The sequence below is a fragment of the Balaenoptera physalus genome, assembly GCF_965194825.1.
Source record: "Balaenoptera physalus genome assembly, chromosome: 4".
In the NCBI taxonomy this organism is placed as follows: domain Eukaryota; kingdom Metazoa; phylum Chordata; class Mammalia; order Artiodactyla; family Balaenopteridae; genus Balaenoptera; species Balaenoptera physalus.
In genome coordinates, this window is record NC_138891.1 from 87,427,904 (window position 1) to 87,446,772 (window position 18,869).

Here is an 18,869-nt window from a genome sequence, read left to right on the forward strand (position 1 = left end):
ATACATTCATTTGTATTAATTTTTTAGATTCCACATATAAATGATACCATATAGTATTGGTCTTTCTCTGTCCGGCTTATTTCACTAAGCATAATATTTTCTAAGTCCATCCACATTGCTGCAAATGGCAGAATTTCATTCTTTTTGCATTGGTTGTATAGTGGTGAGCATAGGTGCCGTCCATTCTTTTTATGGCTGAGTAATAGTCTATGGAATACATATACCACATCTTCTTTATCCATTTATCTGTTGATGGGCACTTGGGTTGTCATGGTTTGTTCTTTATATAGTTAGTTGTAGAAGATCTTTTCTGCTAGTCTTCTGGTCTTTCTCAACAAAAGCTACTCTGTAAATAGTTGTCATTTTGATGTGCCAGTGGGAGGAGGTGAGCTCGAGGTCTTTCTACGCACCCCCCCGTCTTTGCCACTGCCCTCTATATTCAAAAATTTTAAAACTTTGCTCCAAATTGTAAAACACAGAAAACAAGAAAAAAGTATAAAGTGTGGGAAAAGTAAATTCAGCTCTATATTTTAGTGAATAAACTGTATCTTTTCAATTGTCTAGCATGTTGAAGACTCAAGAAAGAAATTATGGAGGAAAAAAGTAACTCAAAAATATCTGACTGGCAGAACTTAATGCCACTTAAGATTTTAACTCTGAGATACTATAAGAAAGCTAGCATTAAATATGTTAGGTCCAGTAAAAGGAAATTACTGATAAAAGTTGTGTTTCAAATACCCACCTTCTAAAATTTCCCACACCCACACGTAAAAGAACAACACAGAGAAGACTACTCACAGAAACAGCAATAATCCTAATTCACAAACTATTATGATTATTTTCTAATCATGTGATATTTGAACCCCTCCAGGAAAGACCTTGAGGAAAAATACTCTAGATTATAAACAGGATGTACATTTCTTTCAAAGTAATCAATACAGTTTTGTAAGTATAAGGCCGTTACCTAACATACATTAGAATCAAAACTATTAAAATAATTTACACTTGAAACAGAGTCCAGGCAAATGAAATTCAGTCAAATTACCAAAAAATGAAATTGAAAATAATAGAGATATAATAGTAGTTTGAGCTGGTTCTAGTGTTCCCTGTCAAGCCATCTCCTGAGTCTCTGTTCAACTGGTGGGTCAACTGAGGTAGGATGAGCTAGATGGCTCTGCTCATATGTCTTTTGGTTGGTACTGTTAATATTGGCTATAGGCAATGAGTGTCACTGTACATGTATCTCATCCAGGCAATTATTCCAGGCTTCTTCACATGGTGATTTCAGAGTCTCAAACATCAGCGGGAGAGGGCAAACTTGAATTTACTAGTACTTTTTTTTTTTTTTTTTTTTTTATTTATTTATTTATGGCTGTGTTGGGTCTTCGTTTCTGTGCGAGGGCTTTCTCTAGTTGTGGCAAGTGGGGGCCACTCTTCATCGCGGTGCGCAGGCCTCCCATTATCGCGGCCTCTCCTGTTGCGGAGCACAGGCTCCAGACGCGCAGGCTCAGTAATTGTGGCTCACGGGCCTAGTTGCTCCGTGGCATGTGGGATCTTCCCAGACCAGGGCTCGAACCTGTGTCCCCTGCATTGGCAGGCAGATTCTCAACCACTGCGCCACCAGGGAAGCCCTACTAGTACTTTTTAAGAAAAAATTTTTATTGAAGTATAGTTGATATATAACATTTTATAAGTTACTGGTATACAATATAGTGATTCACAACTTTTTAAAGTTATACTCCATTTATAGTTATTATAAAATATTGGCTATATTCCCTGTGTTGTACGATATATCACTGTAGCTTATTTTATGCATAATAGTTTGTATCTTTTGATCTTCTACCCCTATATTGCCCCTCCCCACTTCCCCTCCCCACTTTTTAATTTTTATTTATTTATTTATTTATGGTTGTGTTGGGTCTTTGTTTCTGTGCGAGGGCTTTCTCTAGCGGCAAGTGGGGGCCACTCTTCATCGCGGTGCGCGGGCCTCTCACTATCGCGGCCTCTCCTGTTGCGGAGCACAGGCTCCAGACGCGCAGGCTCAGTAATTGTGGCTCACGGGCCCAGTCGCTCTGCGGCATGTGGGATCTTCCCAGACCAGGGCTCGAACCTGTGTTCCCTGCATTGGCAGGCAGATTCTCAACCACTGCGCCACCAGGGAAGCCCTCCACTTTTTAAGTCTTTAGTTATATCACGTTTGCTCTTGTTCAGTCAGTATGGAAGATAGCTACCCAATGGTGTGGAATCAGGGAGCAGAATTACTGCAGCCATTTTTGCAAACAATATACCATGTGATTTACTGAGGTTTCAACAGCTATTTGGTGAAAGAACAAGGATTTGGGTATCCTGACCCTCAATCCTCTTGTCTCCAAGCCTCATTTTAATTTGTTCCTTTGAACAGGAGTTAGTAATACAACTCCCTTTACCACCAAAACCTTAAACTGAGACTTCAGCCACCCTAGAGGTAAATTACCTAGGGGACCTTGATTTTCTTTCACCATTCTGATGCTGTTATCAAGCTTTATCCACCAAAGACCCCCTCTCAATAGTGTCAGGCCTCAGTAATGCCATATAAGCACTCTGTCATTGTTCTGTCAATTTTAAGATTGGGTTAGAAATGTCTGATTAAGTGACTTAACCAAAATCACTCAGGACTAGCACCCAGGCCTCCTGAGTCAGAGTTCAGTTATTCCCCAACTGTACCCTAACTCCGCAAGAATGTCCCTGTACAAACAAAAGACTAAAATAATCAGAAGGAAGATAGCTTTTAATATTTTATCTCTTCTGAATTCTCTTTTTCATTAACTGCATTAGGTATGTCTTTCTCCAGTGCTTATTGCAATGCCTCATTGCATAGTAGGTAGTGAATAAATGTATAATAAATAAGGGGCTAAGAACTTGTGCTTTTTCATTTTTCTTGATGTAGCAAAAGCTGAGACAGGAACCTGGGGATTTTATTTGATTTTACTTCTTTGGAGAATTGTTTTAAATGGGAATGATTAATACACTGCTGGTGGCTGTGTTTGTTGGTAAAACTTATTGGAGGATATATTAGTAATCTCTATGGAAAGTCCCAAAATGATGCATGTCTCTAATTTTACTCATTGAAATTCTAAGGATATAATTAAGGATGTATGATATTGCTGTTTTTAATTTTATATTGGCAGTAAGAGCATTTTTCAACATCATTATGAAATTCTTAGTTATTCATTTTTATTTTACTTTATTTTTAAATTGAGATATAATTGACATATAACATTATGTTAGTTTCAGGTGTGCAACATAATGATTTGATATTTGTATATATTTCAGAATGATCACCAAAATAAGTCTAGTTAACATCCATCACCACACATAGTTACAAATCATTTTTCTTGTGATAAGAACTTTTAAGACCTACCCTCTTAGCAAATTTCGAATATGAAATACACTATTGTTGTTAACTATAGTCACCATACTATATATTGCATCCCTATGCTTTATTTGTTTTATAACTGGAAACTGGTATCTTTTGACCCCTTTTACCCATTTCACACCTCCAACCCCCAACCCCACCCCACTGCCCGCCTCTGTTCTCCGTATCTATGAATTTAGTTTTTTTGTTTTTTTAGATTCCACATATAAGTAAGTGAGATCATATGTTATTTGTCTTTCTCTGTATGACTTATTTCACTTAGTATATGCCCTCAAGATCCACCCATATTGTGGCAAATGGCAAGGTTTCTTTCTTTTTCTTATGGCTGAATAATATTCTATATAGATACCACATTTTCCTTATCCATTCTTCCATAGATGGACATTTAGCTTGCTTCCATGTTTTGGCTATTGTAAATAATGCTACAGTGAACATGAGGGTGTAGTTGTGAATTCTCATAGATACTTTAAGGCACAATCACCACATTTTCCCAAGCGCATTTGGTAATAAAATCTTGCTAGATAACCACCGCAAGTAGAATAAGAGAAAGTAGAAGGCAATGGTGGGAAGGCAGAAGGCCAGGATCCAGTCCTAGAATAACAGAATGTCCCTTCCCATCTTTTCTCTGGTCCTCTGCCCTTTCTATACATTCCTTCTATTATTTCGTTTTCTCTTTTTTCCCCTCTTTTGTAACTTCTTTCTAAATTTGTGTTCTTTTTTCTATGTTAATAAGCTATGCCTCAGTTTTTATGCATTGTTAAATGTGTGTATATATATATATATATATATATATGCATGTATATATATATATATATATATATATATATATATATATATGGTATGTATGTATATACCTTCACACATATACATCTATATTCAGTGGCCTTATCAAGAAAATTAAAAGTTCATTTTTCTTCCATTATGGTTTATTACAGGATATTGAATATAGTTCCCTGTGCTTTATAGTAGGACCTTGTTGTTTATCTATTTTATATGTAGTAGATTGTATAAAAGTTCCTTTTTAACTATAATATGGTATTTCCTGTAACTGGTATTTCTTAGGTCCTAAGACTCTCATTGCAATATTTATTCCTTATTTCCAGAGTTGCAATCACATAGTTGTTAAGTAAGATAATTTAAAATTTCCCTTTAATGGATTGAATGTGATTCTACATCTCCAGTATCCTGATTATCTGCATTTAAAAATGGAATACAAATGCCATCTGATTTTTCTATCTATAAAATTTCTTTGCAGATACTTTTAATTACAATTCCTGGCTTTTTGATTAATTATACCTTAATTCTTTGGTATTTGGCATCTGTGAATAAATTAACTTTGAAAACCACCACATGGTTATTATTTTCAGCTATCCTTGTGAGTTCAGATCCTATGCTGACTTCATCTGCTATAAAAGACTTGGGTAAGTATATTTTTCTCTTTTCCTATATTTAAAATATATTCCATGCTTAAACTGTCTAGTTTTAAGATCTTTTGTTCACTATAGTTTTTCACTATGTGAAGTGGGGTGCTGGGACATTGGGGATTGAATGTAAAGATTCAGGTGGTGTTGCTTAGAACAGAAGGAAATGCCAGTGATGGGCTTACTTAGTATTTTAAGTCTGACATTCAGTTGTGGAATAGGGCAGGGGATTATTTTTAATTCTTGACTTTATACATGCTTCTACCCTGAGCCAAAAGAGTAGTTCTGGGGGAATCGCCATATTGCATGTACATTGCGGTGACATTTCTATTGCCCAAAACCTCTTTTCTGTTGAAAACACTGTCGTTAAGATAAGGCTACTTGTAAAAAAAGAAAAAGGAAAACAAAGTCTTTGGAGTGTTTGTCACCATTAAGACCAAAAGCCTAAAAAGTCAAAAACAATAAAATCAATAATGATACAGTGTGTACTATTATAGGAGAAAGAAATCTATATTTAAAAGTATAAAATACCAAGGCAATGTAACCCAGAAAAACATCCAAGAGCCTCATTCAAAAGAAAAAATAACCTAATTTGTATTCCCTCAGCTATTTTTTAATGAGAACAAAAACATTTGCTTTAAAGTAGAATTAAAGTAGAATTTTAATATGGCACATACATGCACATACACACACACACTTTTTATGGCCACTTGAAAAGGAAAGAGCTCTCTGAGGCAAGTAGAAACAGAGTAGTGCAGAAACTTCAAGTGTACCTATGTGAATAAAGAAAAGCCAGATCTTTAAGACAAGGAGATTTGTCTGTCCTGCAACCCTGCTTCTATGAAACTCTGTCAATGTCAGGCCCTTTCCTACTCAAAAGATTTGGAAGAGTTCTATGCTACCTGAGAGAATTCCATACTCCTCTTAACTGAAATCTAGTTACTTATTCCACTGACTTCCTGGCTTACCATTGTTGAATTTAACTAATTTCTTTGGGTTAAGTTACAAGGTTGTTCTCATAAACTTTGGCCAACTTGCCATTACTTTTGGAATTTTATTTTTCTCCTCAATTTGCATCTTTAAAAAAATTTTTTTAAAAATAAAGTATCTTTCTCTTGGCAACATTTTTGTCTGAGTTTTCAAAGCAAAACTTTTATATATTTTTTACTTTATTCTCAAAAATAAAATTTGCCCAGGCCAATGTTTGGAGTACATGAATACATTCACATTGTCTTGGGCTTTTTAGGGTCCACTGACTTCTCTTATGTTCCTTGTCTGTTATTTATTCCCAAATACTCACATTTTGTTATAGCCCCATTTTCTAAAATGGAATAGTTATACAACAGTGTCAGTTAGGGTTTGTCTTTGTCCTTGTCTTTGACTAAAAAAACACCACCAAAACATAGTGGCTTCAAACTACAATTATATTTTATTTCTCATGAGTCTGGCAGTTCTGATGGCATGGGCTGGGCTCCACTGATCGTGGCTAGGCTCACTAATGAATCCCCAGTCAGCTGGAGGGTCATCTGGGGACTAAGTGATCTAGGATGGCCTCAACTAGGAAGATCCACCTTTCTTCCATGTATTTCTCACATTCCTCCAGAAGGGTAGCCAGGGAATGCTGCCATGGTGGTGGCAGGGATCCAAGAGAGAGGAAGCAGAAATCTTCCTCAAGCCTCTGCTTGCATCAAGTCTCATTAAAAAAAAAAATAATAATATTTTTTTTAAATTTAAAAAACAGATCTCTTTGGTGAGAGAAACTGCAACGTCTTACCGCAGAGGGCCTGGATGCAGGGAGAGGTGAAGAATTGGACCATCAAGGCAATTGAACTTCCACAGGAACAGACTGCCTTGGCTTTTCTTCTCTTCCAACAGCATACTTACTGTATTAGATTGTGATCACAACTGTAGAGTGGTTGGTTCACAAGGAGGGCTTTTACCATTTCCTTAATAATATTTCCTTTCTATGGACATTTTGAAAATCATTAAAGAGGCTCAAAGTTATAGTTTTGCCCCTACAGGCACATTGAATAGCAAAGAAAAAATGATAACTGATGGATATCTGAACGTAGAATATCATCATAAATAGAGGAGAATTAGGTTGAAAGTAGATTATATCAGGGTGCTCTCCATTAATGGAGCTTGATTTCTAAAACCCTTGAAAGTGATGTATGGGAAAGTCAGACAATTTCTAATTATAGTGTGATTATCAGGACAATTGCCTTAATACTTTGGTTAGTATTTATACCGTGGTGTAAAGCCTTGGTTTATAAATATACTTTATTCCTCCACCATCATTTTTTTCTTGTCTTAAATGCATGATGTATGTATTTATATAAGCCAAGTCTCAGAATTAAAAATAATAAATTTCATGTTTTCATTTGTGCTTTGAAACAAGGAATGAGAGCTCTAGTTGATTATCTTACTTACATAAACTATAATCAACCACAATTAATTTGGTAATTAATCATGGTGATCTAGACTTAACTTGTAGTTGATACATAATGAAATTTCCTTGAAGGGAGTTTACAAACATGACTAAAGTACACTTAAGTATGTAGGGAAAGTATGCGATATAAATACATAGCTAAGAATATCCTTCTAATTGCTGATAAAATTTTATTCTTCAACGTTGATGAAGTTTTTCCCACCTTAAACAAATATTTTTCCTTCTGCAGGTCTTTCTAGAGGCCTCGTCAATTTAATTAATGGAGAAAGTCTGATGACCTCTATAGTGTCTTTAATAGTGTTTACTAGTATTATGGATATTAACTTTGGCTTGCAAAAAAAGATAAACTATTCCTTAGGTAAGGACTTATTTTTTTCTTAATTTCTTAAAATTAGAATCCTGTATTTTCTGAAAGCTGACATGGATTTTGTAACACCTTACCATAAGTTATGCTTATACAAACATAATCGTATTAGTATAATGATTTACGCTTTACAAAGCACTACCACACATCCCTTATTTAATATCTGTTGCAGTTTTGTTGTGAGGCTGAGTTGGGACTTTTCACAAGGATGCATATAGAAGCAACACTCCACAGGCCTAGGCTGAACCAGAACGCTTGATAACAAGAATGAGAGATGTTGTTTTTTATGCGTTGAAGATGAACTCAAAAGATAAGCCAGGTAGTGCATCCACCAGTGGCGAGAGGAGGTGGCTTCCCTTCCCTTCGCCCTGGGACTATCTCCCTGCAGGCAATACAGAAAGCTGTCAGCTCAGTGAGGAAATGTGAGTTATATACAGCCATCTACAGGACCTGAGCACAGTGCTTGTAAGCAAAGAGACTGTAATATGCCTGGAAGCTCATTTACCACATTCAGATAGCCCTGAACAATAAGTATTTTATTTCCTTTATCATATGTGTATGTGTGCATGTGTGTGTTGAAATAAATGATATATGCACACTATAATGAGTGATTATAAAGTATTTATAAAGTATACAGATGAGTAATTATCACTCAGGACCAGAAATACAGTTACCAGCACTCCCATGAGCATCTTATATGTCCCTTCCCCATGCTTTCAGTGGTTCTCAGAGTGTAGTCTCAATAAAATTAGAAATGAAAAAGGAGAAGTTACAACCAACACCACAGAAATACAAAGGACCATAGGAGGCTACTATAGGCAACTATATGCCACTAAAATGGACAACCTAGAAGAAATGGACAATTTTTTAGAAAGGTACAATCTCCCCAGACCGAATCAGGAAGAAATAGAAAATATGAACAGACTAATTACAAGCACTGAAATTGAATCTGTGATTTCAAAAACTCCCAACAAACAAAAGACCAGGACCAGATGGCTTCACAGGTGAATTCTACCAAACATTTAGAGAAGAATTAACACCTATTCATTTGAAACTATTCCAAAAAATTGCAGAGGAAAGAACACTTCCAAACTCATTCTATGAGGTCACTATCACTCTCATACCCAAACCAGACAAAGATACCAAAAAAAAAAAAGAAAATTACAGGCCAATATCACTGATGAACGTAGATGCAAAAATCCTCCACAAAACACTAACAATCCAAATCCAGCAATACAGTAAAAGGATCATACACCATGATCAAGTGAGATTTATTCCAGGGATGCAAGGATTTTTCAGTATCTGCAAATCAATCCATGTGATACACCACATTAACAAATTGAAGAATAAAAACCATATGATCATCTCAATAGATGTAGAAAAAGCTTTTGATAAAATTCAACATCCATTTATGATAAAATCTTTCCAGAAAGTGGGTGTATAGGGAACCTACCTCAACATAATCAAGGCCATATATGACAAACACACAACTAACATCACATTTAATAGTGAAAAACTGAAAGCATTTCCTCTGTGATCAGGAACAAGACAAGGATGTCTGCTCTCCCCACTTTTATTCATCATGATTTTGGAAGACCTAGCCACAGAAATCAGAGGGGGGAAAAAAAAAGAATTAAAAGGGATCCAAATTGGAAAAGAAGAAGTAAAACTGTCACTGTTTGCAGATGACATGATACTATACACAGAAAATTCTAAAGACACTACCATAAAACTACTAGAGCTCATCAATGAATTTGGTAAAGTTGCAGCATACAAAACTAATACACAGAAATCTGTTGAATTTCTATACACTAACAATGAAAGATCAAAAAGGAAAATTAAGAAAACAATCCCATTTACCACCACATCAAAAAAGATAAAATACCTAGGAATAAACCTACCTAAGGTGACAAAATACCTGTGCTCTGAAAACTGTAAGACGCTGATGAAAGAAATCAAAGATGACACAAACAGATGGAAAGATATACATGTTCTTGGATTGGAAGAATCAATATTGTCAAAATGACTATACTACCCAAGGCAATCTACAGAGTCAAGGCAATTCCTATCAAATTACCAATGGCATTTTTCACAGAACTAGAACAAAAAATTTTTTAATTTGTATGGAAACACAAAAGACCTCGAAAGCAAACTTGAGAAAGAAAAACAGAGCTGGAGGAATCAGGCTCCCTGACCTCAGACTATACTACAAAGCTACAGTAATCAAAACGGTATGGTACTTGTATACCATACCGTTTTGATTACTGACTATTCTTTTCCAAAAAGAATCACCCCTCTCATGTCTTCCTCTAGGGAGCTGGTTCAGGTGGTGGACAATTACCCTACTTGGGCATAAGAAGCACTTGCTTTCAGCATTGTTCTGTATCCAATTATTTTACCCAGGCCATGGCAGCTTGGAACATCAACTGGAACCCCAGTTTAGCACAGGAAGGTACATCCTCTTTAAATGCTTCATATATGCCATCTGTGGTGTATAAGAAAACCAAACCAACTACCTACCTACAACCTTTTCCAAAATCCAGATTACAAAATGAGGTAACACCATACAGCACTTAGAGAGTTTTTACCATAAAACTTGCTGCAGATAAGGCCTTCCTGAAGATGAATAAGGTGAACAAAAAAGAAATGTTTATATTCAGAAGCATCTTAAAAACTCAAGAGCCACCCTTGGGGGAAACTGAAAAATGTAAAATGTAGTCATACATGCTGGTCAGAAGGATCCAAGCCCAGCCCCTATACCTGATCTAGTATTCTACTAGGTCCCATTTAAGATAGTAAATACTGATCACAGAATTTCAGGGAACTTGATCAGAGGCGACATCTACAATCTAATCAAAAGAACTTTCTTGATATTCACTGAGAAGCAAAAAAAAAGGAAAAAAGAAAACTACTGATGTAGAAGTTAATTCATTCATTAATCCAACAGTTACTTGTTGATATGTACTATGTGATAGCTCCTATTCTAGGCTCCTATTCAGCCAGGAACATAATAGTCCTGCTTTCATGGAGCTTGCCTCAAAATTTTGACTATAATTAATGGAATAGAATTTTGTTTTTGATTAGATTTCAGAGGAGTAAAAACTTTTAAATAATCACTGTTAAAATGATAATAGTAACAACATTTTATTACAAATGTCTGCTGTAGGAAGAAGAGAAGAGTGAACTTATTTTCTTTGGCATCAGGACTTTCTCTGAATTTTTTTGTTTTTTTTTTAATAAGTATTTTAATTAATTAATTTATTTTATTTTTGGCTGTGTTGGGTCTTCGTTTCTGTGCAAGGGCTTTCTCTAGTTGTGGCAAGTGGGGGCCACTCTTCATCACGGTGCGCGGGCCTCTCACTATCGTGGCTTCTCCCATTGCGGAGCACAGGCTCCAGACGCGCACGCTCAGTAGTTGTGGCTCACGGGCCCAGTTGCTCCGCGGCATGTGGGATCCTCCCAGACCAGGGCTCGAACCCGTGTCCCCTGCATTGGCAGGCAGACTCTCAACCACTGCGCCACCAGGGAAGCCCCTCTCTGAATTTTTAATAGGAGAATTTCCCTTAAGAAAGGTTCTTGATAAGATTTACTGGTATTTCATTTTTATCAGTTAACACAACTGTGAAACAGTAATTTTCGTAGTAATCATTATTTTATAACATGTAATTATTTAAACAGTATTGCTCTATTTTTGAAGTGAACACATATTTCATAATAGGGAAAACCAAGAAGTTATTGCACTCAGAGGTTCTTACCTTTTCCAATTTGTATATTAGAAGTTTAAGAACATTGTAAGAAATAATGGATCTGCTTTGAGACTTTTCCTGACCTAATAAATCCATTCAGCACATATTGTACTCATTAAGAGCTATTTTTCTTTCTTAAAGGGGAAAGCAACTTTTAAACTAGGTCTTTTAACTCCAGTTCCCTGCATCCTTCTGAAACCAGAGTCGGCCTCCAGCCTATGTTTCATTTACAGGAGGTGCTGGATTCCCAAAATTATCATCATGGTCAGCTCCATACCTAGAATGGATGTGACTTAGAGGGTCATTCATGAAATTCTCCTCCCAAATTCACACTATCCCTACGGATGTTAAATCTTTCTGCTTGGCATATCTAGAAACCGTGGCTCCCTTTCAGCCATAGGAATGAGACTAGGTAGAGAAGGAATCTAAATAGCCTCAGTACTCTTAACAGTGCCCTCTCCACCAGCAGACATGATTAAGGATTCATAAATGGATTCTTTCTCCTTCATTTTACTATCTCAAAGCATAGTTCTAGGATTTACTTCCCCAAATTTAGCCTTGTTTTTTGATGTGGTTGCTGTTGCTGTTTTCTGTTGGCCATTCTTTGTTTCGATTTTGTTCTTGCTCTTCACATATTCTGTTGAAGTTGACCCTTCAGGCTTTCCTGACCCCAAGACCCATTCTCATCTATAATTCAAACTTTGCTCCTCTGTTCCTCACCCTGTAAAGGTGGGAAGGACTTCCTCACCCACTGAAAATGCCTGATTCCAGCAATCAAGGCTATCAAGGGCTTAGGTTTCCTGTTTTCCTGGGAAGGGCATCATGACTGTAGAAAGCAATTTGGCAAGATATAATAATATCGATAAAGGATCAACTATCCTTTAGAGCAGTAATTCCACTTCTGGGGCCTAAGGAAGTAATCAGAGAATTACAAAATAATTATGTACAGAAATATACACTGCAACATTGCTTATCAGGGAAAAAAACTGGAAACAATGAAATGCCCAACAATAAGGAACCAATTGGTTCAGTTTGGCAGGCCAAGACAATACAGGAAATTCACTCAGCTGGGACTCAGAGGCATTCCTTTTTTTGTATTTCTTTGTGTGTATTATGTTAGACCTGGAAAATAAGTTCCATGGGTTTAGAGACTTTCTACTTCTTGTTCACTACTGTTTTTCCAAAATGTATTACAATTTTTGGCACTGAATAAATATATATTCCCTAATGGGGACTGAAAAAAGCTCTTACACTAAACTGATCAAATTTTACAAATTTGCATCTGACTTTTAACATTTGAAAAGAAATGCTTTCAATTTAGGAATAAGAAAATACCCTACATCTACCCCAAAGACTATGAGCTATTTTTAAAGATAATAACAAAAAGAAAATTTGACCCAAGTTATCACTTAAAATTAAGAGCAAGTAAGTTCTATTAATTATTTTCTGTTTACTCCCCTTTCTTGCAGCCTATAGCATCATGGATAAAATTTGGTCATATTGTATAGCAAGTCTCTTGTTTGGAATTCTAACTTCAAAACTGGTACAATTGTGGATGTCTACTGTTTTGGGAGATGATGTGAATCATATAAGTCTCAGCATTTCAATTCTGTACCTCATCTTTTATATTTGTAAGTAAGAGGGCTATGCCTAAAATTAAATGATGTAGAAAAATTGAAAATAAAGATGTGGGAAATATTTAGGCCAAAAAAAAAAAAAACCCATTCAACTGATCTAGAAGGAATATTTTTGAAAATAATGTATCAAAGGAGATTAAAAATATTAATACGTATACAATGGGAAACAATGTACCAAGATATATAAAGACAATTATAAAAGACAAGAGAAATTTGACAAACTCATAATTACAATGAGATACTTTAACATGCCTTTCCTAGATAATTTCATAACCAACTGGACAAAAAAATGACTATGGCTATAAAAAGATTTAAATAAAAACTCAAATACTTGGCTCACAAGATATATAAAGAGTTTTATCTTCCAAAACAGAATGCTTATCCTTTATATATACCTACAGACATTAACAGAAATAAACTAGACTAGAAGAACATTACAATAAAATTTCAAACATTGTTCAACTACAATGCAATTAAATGCTAACTACAGAAGGAGGGTCTTTAAAAATAAACATTCTAACTGCCTGAAATTTAAAAAAACTTTCCTTGGTAATTCTTCAATCAGAAAGGAAATAAAAATAGAAGTTACAGATCAAGGAAGGCTAAACATTAGAAACTCTATCAACATTACTAATCCATTTACCACAACTCCCTTCTCACAGAAGTATGGCAAGCAATGATAATTAGCCATATCACTGTTCCCTGACAGAGCCTCAGAATGACTTTCAACCCAGCCCTTTAGACAGCTCCACAAATGATTTGGAGTTGGCATGTGTGATAATACCTACTTCCCAAATTACACTATGTCTTTCCATTACATTTAGGAATAAGAGTGTTGCCTAGCCTCATATCCGTGATTAAACACAAACGTAGAGAATGGACTTGAGGACACAGGGAAGGGGAAGGGGAAGCTGGGACGAAGTGAGAGAGTGCATAGACTTATATATACTACCAAATGTAAAATAGATAGCTAGTGGGAAGCAGCCGCATAGCACAGGGAGATCAGCTCAGTGCTTTGTGACCGCCTAGAGGGGTGCGATAGGGAGGGTGGGAGGGAGACGCAAGAGGGAGGAGATATGGGGATATAAGTATATGTGTAGCTGATTCACTTTGTTATAAAGCAGAAACTAACACAACATTGTAAAGCAATTATGCTCCAATAAAGAGGTTAAAAAAAAAAAGTTCTGGAAGCTCTAGCTAATATAATAAGAAAAACAGAAAGATGTTTATACATATTTTAAAAGAGAAAATGGTTACATTAGTCACAACATTTTAGATTATATAGAAACACCCAAGAGAATTAATTAATAAACTAAGACAAGGTTTTTTAATAGTTTGATATAAGGTAAATATACAAAAATTAATAAATCGAATAGCATTCTTATAAAACAGCAGTAACTAGTTATAAAATATAATGAAAATTGATTCTCTTTACATTAGCAAAAAGTTATAAAATATCAAGGAATAAACTTAACAAGAAGTTTGGACTTGAACAGAAAGCTACACAAGTTTTCTGAGAAGTATAAAATTTAAATAGACACAAAGAAAAGCTTCTTTTTAGAAATGCTAGAGTAACAGGATTCATTACTTTCATGTCTGAGGAAGGAAAGGCAGAACAGGGATTTGAGGTTTCCTAACTAATCTGGATTTAAACCAATTATAATCTAGTGAGGTTGCAGAATCATTAATGAATTAATAGACAGTCAGAGAATGATGAGTCAGTACAAGTACATTCGTTACATACTACTTTAATGGTGTATTCCTAACCCTACAAAATTTATATTCCAGCAAATATAATTTCCTCTAACATCATTAAGTAATCTTGAGGCTATCCTCAAGATTAAGAGTTACGCTCAAGGAAATAATTTTATCTATTTATTTAATTTTAAAAATTGAATTATCGTTGATTTACAATTTTATGTTAGTTTCAGGCATATAATATAGTGACTCGGTATTTTTATAGATTATACTCCCTTTGAAGTTATTACAAAATAATGGCTATATTTCCTTGCACTTCCTTGTTGTGTATTTATTTTATACATGATAATTTGTATCTCATAATCCCCTACCCCATCTCCAAGAAAATTATTTTAAATTTTTAGAGTCAAGATGTCTCAATAAACATTTTAGCAAAGACAAATCCTAGGACAGAATTTCATGAAAATAGATAATGAGTAAATATAAATCTAATGTAAAAGAACTTTTACCCTGACCTGGCTTATTATTTTTTTGTTTGTTTGTTTTTAACATCTTTATTGGAGTATAATTGCTTTACAATGGTGTGTTAGTTTCTGCTTTATAACAAAGTAAATCAGTTATACATATATATATGTTCCCATATCTCTTCCCTCTTGCATCTCCCTCCCTCCCATCCTCCCTATCCCACCCCTCTAGGTGGTCACAAAGCACAGAGCTGATCTCCCTGTGCTATGCGGTTGCTTCCCACTAGCTATTTATTTTACGTTTGGTAGTGTATACATGTCCATGCCACTCTCTCACTTTGTCACAGCTTACCCTTCCCCCTCCCCATATCCTCAGGTCCATTCTCTAGTAGGTCTGTGTGTTTATTCCTGTCTTGCCACTAGGTTCTTCATGACCTCTTTTAGTTTTGTTTTGTTTTGTTTTTCCTTAGATTCCATATATATGTGTTAGCATACTGTATTTGTTTTTCTCTTTCTGACTTACTTCACTCTGTATGTCAGACTCTAACTCCATCCACCTCACTACAAATAACTCAATTTCGTTTCTTTTTATGGCTGAGTAATATTCCATTGTATATATGGGCCACATCTTCTTTATCCATTCATCTGATGATGGACACTTAGGTTGCTTCCATGTCCTGGCTATTGTAAATAGAGCTGCAATGAACATTTTGGTACATGACTCTTTTTGAATTATGGTTTTCTCAGGGTAGGCTTATTGTTTATATTAATATCTTCAAGGTAGTCATCATAAATATTTTCCAAATTTTACCATTACTTAACAAGTTATAAAGAGTAGTCCAGGATTTGATCTCCTCAAAGCACATACATCCACAGTTTCCTCTTCTTTCACGATTCAAAAATCACTAAGTAAAGTGTTCGTTTCTGGCTTAGGTATCATTCCTAGCCAGAACTAAAATGAAGATTATAAAACTTGTAATTTTCCATCTCTAGAAGGGAAGACTCAATAGTGTGATAATGATGTTCATTTCATCAAATTAAGATTATCACAATCTGAATCAAATAATGATAGAATTTTGGAGGGAGGTGAAATTTTACAAAATAATTTAAAAAATTCATCTGGAAATATAAACTGTGAGACTATGCATGATAATTTTTTTAAAGTGAAGAATTTTACTATTAGGTAGGTATTAAACATTTAATAAGCCTATAGTAATTAAAATACAACTGCTGTTAACAGAGGAATACAAAGTAAACCAAAAAAACAGAAGGGGCACAAAACGGATCCATGTATGACAATTTGATAAACATGGCAATAATGATCAAAGTGGCATATCCACAATATTCTTCAATATTAAAACAAAATTTTAATTTGTGCTTGTTAACTAGAACAATGTCTGCTAAACATTAAGAGAAAAAAAAATAAGCCCATTACAGAACTGTATTGCTGTATAATCCCTCTGTAGTTTTTCTTAACGTGTGACTGTGTATATGTATGTTGGAAGCAAGCCTCTGTGAGTGTTCACAGGGTACTCCACTCCTCTCTAAGATCTTGATCCAATTATCTTAAGCTTCCAATTCTATAGTCTATGAAAACCCAAAGATATCTCCTCATAATTTCTGAAAATATCTGGAGTTTTCTTCCTCATAATCTCTGCTGCCTCCCCATAAATATATAGCAATTTCTTCTTCTTAGTAAACTCTAGTGAAGATGGGGATAAGGGGCACTCACAGGGAAAATTACGTTGTGTAGTTCACAACTCTATGAGATCTAACAGTTACCCCTATCGCCTCACTTTTCGATGTTTCCCGCTTAATTTTTACCACTTGTCTCCAGTATAGAAATTCAGCAAGCAGCCTTTAATGCTTGGAGTTGCCTTCTGGGTCTCATTCTGTACTTTCAAGTAGCTTATCTTATGATTTTTTCTAGGCAAATATAGTCCTCTCCTCAATAGAAATTTCAATCAAAATTTTCTTTAAAACTATACCTGAAGTCCTGGGAGTGGAATTATGGGTATTCCCTTTTTCTAAAAAATATAATCTCTATACTGTACCATATTATTTGAATTTTTCACAGTGATATCACTTTCATAAGCTACTTTCAAAATTGTTTTTCCCTCTAGCTCATGAAAGCTAAGAGAATGTTTAAGAATATTCCACAGTTTTGAACACTTTTCAGTCCCTGACGGTAAATTCACCAAACCAAAATTAAACTGGGGAAGTAGAGCCATATTGGGTTTCTATTGGCTCCACTCCCTTAGTCTTGTCACAAGATCAAACCATTTCTATCTCCTACTGTCTTCCAAGAAAAAGTATGTGAAGTGGGCTAGTCCATAGAGAGCTCATCAGCTCACTTACATTTAATTCATCCAGAGCCCCTCTGAAAAAATTAGACCTGTGGAGGGCGCTCTAGCCTCACTAGGGCACACGAAGAGATTTGTGAGCTCCACATTGTTGCCAATGATCAGAAGCCAAAGCAGTGTAAGGATGTTCATTACAGACTTTTCTGCACAGTTGGGTATGAATCTGAGGAGGAAGAAGGACAATGGGTGGTGATAATAATTTGTGATATTATCCAGTTGAAACCAAGTGGGATAGCCTCTCTATATGAAGTCACTACTATCAGATATCTGATGTTTTCATCTCTGGCAAAATTTGTGCCACTGTTGATGTTAAATTAATACTTTATATTTGTTTCTTTAAAAAAATAGGTAAGCTAGTTGGAATGTCTGGAATATTTACCATCGTCATTATGGGACTTTTTTTAAATTCTACAAGTTTTAAACCAGGAGTTGAAGCACTTCTTCTTGAGTGAGTGGCTAGCATATTTTCACTTTGTTTCGTACATTAGAAGTTATAATATTGTAATAGTAAATACATCTACGTCTACATGGTCAAAATAAGAAACTGACTTGAAAACTAGCTAATTAAAAACCCGTTCTAAAAACTCTATTGCCTGTGTCCTCTAAACCTCTATCTTTAAGCAAAATTTGTAACCTCACTTTGAGTTCATGTTGACTCTATTTCACCACTAATTCCCTTAAGTCTCTGACCATATTACTTAGTAATGTTCAGTCTAATCCCCTAGACAGGGGCTAGGATTAAGGTAAGGCAACAGGCCTTCATCTCAGGCACAAAATTTAAGAGGGTGCCAAAACACTCAGTAATCAAAGTAAATATTTTAATGCAATATTTTAAAATTGAAATTAATACAAAAAATCCATGGTGCAAATACAAAATTTTAAAAGAAAGATCAATATTACTAACTGTTCCTTTTGCCTCAGGCTCCAATATGGGTCAGTTTGGCACTGCCACTAGAATAGAAGACCAATATTTTAAAGAGAGTGAAAAGAGGCCATGCAAAGCCAATTAAAAGATTAAGCTGGGGCATTTAAATACAATTGGCAGTGTTAAAAAAGAAAATAGAAGTGTACAAATTGTGCCTTGCTCAAGGGCACCCAGCTGAGGGGGTCAGTGGAATCTGTGTCAGTCTTGAAGAAGGGTACTTTCTGTAATGTTCCAATACATGGGATGGGAACTTGGCCTAAATCACACAATGGCAGCATATTAATATGTGTTAACAGAGGCCCTGAACATAATCAATGATTTTTTGGCGTTTGGGAGAACATTATGGAAGATGAAATGAGTTCAGAAGTCAGAAGCTGAAAAGTATAG

The 18,869-nt window shown here is 35.4% G+C and overlaps 1 protein-coding gene across 1 annotated transcript in view; it reads left to right on the top strand.

The window, feature by feature from the left end:
- The window catches only part of SLC9C1 (solute carrier family 9 member C1), a 101,476-nt gene that overhangs the window by 17,264 nt on the left and 65,343 nt on the right, over positions 1 to 18,869 (top strand). The window contains exons 4-7 of the mRNA XM_082460239.1: positions 4,671 to 4,836; positions 7,515 to 7,643; positions 12,865 to 13,026; positions 17,906 to 18,005. Coding sequence (XP_082316365.1) covers positions 4,671 to 4,836; positions 7,515 to 7,643; positions 12,865 to 13,026; positions 17,906 to 18,005 — 557 coding nt within the window. The remainder of the gene's footprint in view (positions 1 to 4,670; positions 4,837 to 7,514; positions 7,644 to 12,864; positions 13,027 to 17,905; positions 18,006 to 18,869) is intronic.